Raw genomic sequence first — 4937 nt, forward strand, 5'->3', positions numbered from 1 at the left:
TCCATACCATTACCATTGAGAACAGATAAAGCTGTTTTGCACACCTCATCAGCTACAATCCCCCAATGATTTTGGAAGAAACATGCTCCAAAACCATCTGGGCCAGGTGATTTTAGGGGAGCCATTTGCTTCACTGCTTCTTCGACCTCCAATCTTGAAAAATCCCTTGAAATACTCTTATTCATTGCTGCAGTAACCCTTTTCTCGATCTCCATCACACATTCATTCATATCTTCTTTGGTAGGATTTGTTGACTGAAACAACTTCACAAAGTAACTTCTGAAAGTATTCTCAATATCTTTAAAGCCCCTGACCCTTGTGTTACTCTCATTCTCCACTTCTGTTATTAGATTCTTTTTTCTCCTTTGATTGGCACAAGCATGAAAATACTTTGTGTTTCTATCTCCAAGCTTATACCAATTAGTTTTAGCTCTTTGTCTCCATTTCAAATCCTCTTTTTCCAACATCAAATTCAACTCTTCTTTTACTCTCTTAATTTCGATGACATTATGACTATCTTCTTCAGCTTGCAGGCTTTGTAGATATCTTGTTTTCTTATCTATCTCCTTTCTTCCTTCCTTTCTGATCTGCCTACTCCATTTCTGTAAGAATTCTTTGCTTCTATTCAGTAACTTCACCATTTTACTCGACTGATTCCCCTAACTTTTCATTTAAATGAACTGTTTCATGTCATTATGATATTCTCAACTTTTTCATTCTTACCTTTTTTTTCGTTCTTAATATATAGAGTAACGTTCCGAAAAAGTTCTAACACAATGATGAATGTCGCTTTGCTATAACAGGTTTGAGTTGGTACATTTCAGATTTTACATCCATTAGACCTATTAATGAAGTTACGAGCAATTCCCAAGATATTAAGGTATAATCTATTTTAAATTCAACCAACAAAGTCTTACATTTTCAAACTTTAAAAAGAAACACATAAACAAACACACTAGACAGAAATTATTCGACATAGATTGACTCGAAACAAAAGCTTCAAACTTCAAAGGTTGGAGGAGATTTATGTTGCTCATCAACCGGAGATTTCAATGAGTTTGACGTCAGGCTTCTTCTCCTCCACTTTCGGAACAGTCACACTAAGCACCCCATTCTCCATGCTAGCCTTGACCTGATCCATCTTCGCATTTTCTGGCAGCCTGAACCGGCGGAGGAACTTGCCACTGCTTCTCTCGATGCGGTGCCACTTATCGTTCTTCTCCTCCTGCTCTTTGCTCCGCTCTCCGCTAATCTGCAGAATTCTTCCATCTTCAACCTCTACTTTCACTTCCTCCTTCTTGAGGCCGGGAAGGTCCGCATGGAAGACGTGGGCCTCTGGGGTTTCCTTCCAGTCGATTCTTAAGTTGGCCAACGCAGAGGTTTCGCTTGCTGAGGGAGGGACATTGGCAATGGCGGAGGAGAGGAGTCCGTCGAAGGGATCCCATAAGTCTAGAGAAAATGGATCAAACACGTTGGTTCGACGGCCACCAAAGAAGCTGGGAACGAGCGACATGTCTGGAAATTTTGGAGCGAAGGCAATCTTGATGAGGGAAAGCCAGATACAGATAGAGATAGAGCTTTTGGGTTGTGATGAACTTCGCGAGGAAATCGAGCTTGGTGAGCACCCTATATATAGGTCCCGGAAGATCAGGGTTCTGGTTTCTCCACAAAAAGGGAAATAAAACAGAGAGAGAAAAAGAAAAAGAATGACACTTCTAGTGTTCTCGTAGAGGTTCTTATACCATTCTTGAAAGTCACCATCAATGGGGTAGGTTCAGAAAAAGGTTGAACGCCATCCCTTTCTGCAATCTTCTATAAACTTCGTCCACAGAGACCTACAAAATCCAAAAAATGTATTTGGACTATTGCTAAATATATAAGAGATAAAATTGAAATCTGTGAATAATAATACCACGTGAATAATAGTGAATAGATTTGAGTTAAAAATTTTATTAAATTTTAAGAAATGAGTGATAAAATATTAAATAAAAAAATTATAAAAGTTAAAATAGGATTAAAATATAATTTTTTAATATGATTTTTATTTTAGGTTTAAATATGTTGAATTATTTTTTATATTTTATTTAAAAATTTAAAAAAGTTGTAATGATTAAATAAAATAATTAAAATTTTAAAATTTTGAAATTAAAAAATATTTTTATTTGAATGGTATCTGAATATGGAGATGATATAAGATAGTTTCAAATTCTTATGAAACTAAACCAGGCCCTCAATGTAAAATATTGAAGATATGACTTTGATGATATTTGTTTCATTAATATTTTGGTTTATTAATTCAAATAAAATAATAATGTTCGTATAATTGCTATATAATTAAATTCGGATTTGGTTTTAATTGGATGCGATTGAGGACTTTTATTAGAGGAACTCACAGCATGAATAACACGATGAATTAAGATTTGTTTTCATGGGCCAAACTTCATCTTTTTTTTTGGTTATTTTTCTTAATTATTTTAATGGATGATTGGTTGCCTTGTGCTTTGGGCCATATTGGCCCATTGGTCTCTTTCAATTCCCTTGGTTCGTGCTCTCTTCCGCTTGAATTTAGTTTGTGTTAAAATTAAAATCTCTAGATGAGAGACATGAATCCCTTATATCCTGTTATAATACACGTATCTCATGCCCAATAGACCCAATTCTAAGTTCTAACAAAAAGTAGGCTAACGTGAAAAATACAGAAGGTTAGGAATCATGAGTACTACTGCTACTGATAAACGACCTAAAAACTATGACAATCGAGAAATTAACTTTCGGCTGTTCTAATGCAATGTTACATAAAGAGGCTTGAAAAACTTTTATTGCAAAAGCGTCTCATCTTATTTTAATATCTAAACATTATAAATATAAAAAATTTTCAAATTCAAGTTTTTAATTTTTTATCTAATCATTATAATTTTTCTAAACTTTTAAACAAAACACAAAAAATTATTCAACTTTTTTAAATTTCAAAACAAAAATTATATTCTAATAATATTTTAACTTTTTAATATGTTTATTCAATTTTTTTCTCTCATTTTTCAAAACTCTATAAAACATCTTAACTCAAATCATTTCACTATTATTTATAAATTATTTTATTATTATTTACATATAAACTATTTCACTATTATATGCAAACTTCTCATCTCATCTTAATATCCAAACGTGGCCTAAACCAACATGGTTGTAATGGAGTTGGGCATATGCTAAAAGGGAAAAACCTACTTGCAATTAAGTCGGTGAGAAGAACAGATTCTTCACAATGCTGATACGAAAAATAAAATTAAGGTTCAAATCTGCAAATAATCTCTAAGAATTATTGAATTAAATGATTTTTGTTACGTCCGTTAAATAATTAAGCTCCTGATCTTAGAAGTCAAGGAAGTGAGTGGTTGTAATCTACCGATCCGTAGAACCAAAGCCCACCCAGAACCTAGAACAGAGAGATTAACCGAGCAACCTGGTTTCCTTGCAAACCCAAGTGAATGGGTTGGGAAATGGAAAGCCTGCAAAAGGACACGAAGAAATGAATGCAAAAACAAGAAAGAAACGCAATAGACACGAGAGTTTTGAAGAAATCGCTGTGACGTTTATTATAGAATATTCATAGAGTTTTTTATTCGATGCTTCTATTGAATGAATTATCTATTGTTATTTAAAGAGAACAACAGAAAAAGATCAATAAACAACTAAGGACAATAGTCGCTTCTTTTAATTTTAGAAAGCCTCATTTTTTTGAGTTTCCTCTCAAGTTTAGAGGTCTCTAGCGAGGTGGAAAAGTTTCCTCCACTTTCGTGGAAGGTATGTTTGCTAAAGGCAAGCGGTGGATGACAATCTTCAGAGGTTGAGTTAGAACAAAAACAATAACAGGGTAGGCAAGACTGAAAGGAAGATGGCAGATGATTTCGCAGAAGTATGGAACAAATTATTGTTAACAGAGAGAGAAAAAGATGAAGTTGTGATCACTGGGGAAGATATCAAACTCACGATGGAAAGAGGTAAACTATGCCTGGTGGGCAAATTAATAGCAGACAAAAAAATAAGTTGAGGGGCTTTCAAAAACACAATGTATAAAGTCTGAAAATTCGGTGATGACATTAAAATTATTGAAGTAGGAGAAAACCTCTATATCTTTGAATTCCAATTAGAATCTGAACTAAGAAGGATATGGGAGGGACAACCTTGGATGTTTGATAAGAATTTAATCTGTTTAAAGAGGTTTGAGGGCTTCACCCCACCTACTAACTCCAGTTTGCTCATACAAATTTGTGGGTCCAATTTCATAATCTACCTTTGAGATGTATGAACAAAGAGGTAGGAAATAGAATTGGACTCCTATAGGCATAGTTCTTCAGGTGGATGTAGATTACAATGAAGATTGCTGGGGAAAATGGTTAAGAGTTTTAATTGAAATAGACCTGATGAAACCATTAGCAAGAGGGAAAGTAGTGGAATTACTGGGTCAAAGAAGGTTTGAGCAATTTAAATATGAAATTTTATCTAGGTTTTGTTTTAATTGTGGGGTTATCATGCACGGTTCAAGCGGGTGAGCTGGCAATTATAACAAGTCTGATTCATAAGGAGATACAAGTGCCACCCAGTATGGATCATGGCTAAGAGCAGCAATTTCAGGACCTAGTTCAACCAGTTTAGGAACTAATTCTAGTTATGGAAGTAATTCTGGAAAAATGATATCAAGTATACCCAGGCATGGGTCCGAAGGGCAGCAAAGTTTAAGGAAGTTGACGATAAAAGAAATAGAACAGATTGAAAAGGCAAGAAGAAAGGGAATGAGGAAGGTGTTACAAGAGTCAGATGAGAAGGATAATGGCTATGACGGAAAGCAAAACAGCTCAGAAGACGTACCTTTGTTGACACTGGAAAAATAACAAAATATTCACAAGGAATCTGCATCAGAATTAATAGTTGATCCAGTG

General features: G+C 34.6%; 1 protein-coding gene across 1 annotated transcript; it reads right to left on the reverse strand.

Moving 5' to 3' along the window:
* Positions 1-786: 786 nt before the first annotated feature.
* On the reverse strand, positions 787-1697 carry LOC122294786 (17.4 kDa class I heat shock protein-like). Its single transcript, XM_043103749.1, has one exon. The coding sequence runs from the start codon at positions 1511-1513 to the stop codon at positions 1037-1039; it is 477 nt and encodes a 158-aa protein (XP_042959683.1). The 5' UTR covers positions 1514-1697; the 3' UTR covers positions 787-1036.
* Positions 1698-4937: the final 3240 nt, after the last annotated feature.

Source organism: Carya illinoinensis, chromosome 14 (genome assembly GCF_018687715.1).
Source record: "Carya illinoinensis cultivar Pawnee chromosome 14, C.illinoinensisPawnee_v1, whole genome shotgun sequence".
Lineage (NCBI taxonomy): Eukaryota > Viridiplantae > Streptophyta > Magnoliopsida > Fagales > Juglandaceae > Carya > Carya illinoinensis.

Excerpts from the sequence above, each read along its gene's own strand:
- LOC122294786 (XM_043103749.1), bottom strand. The coding sequence starts at position 1,513 with ATGTCGCTCGTTCCCAGCTTCTTTGGTGGCCGTCGAACCAACGTGTTT.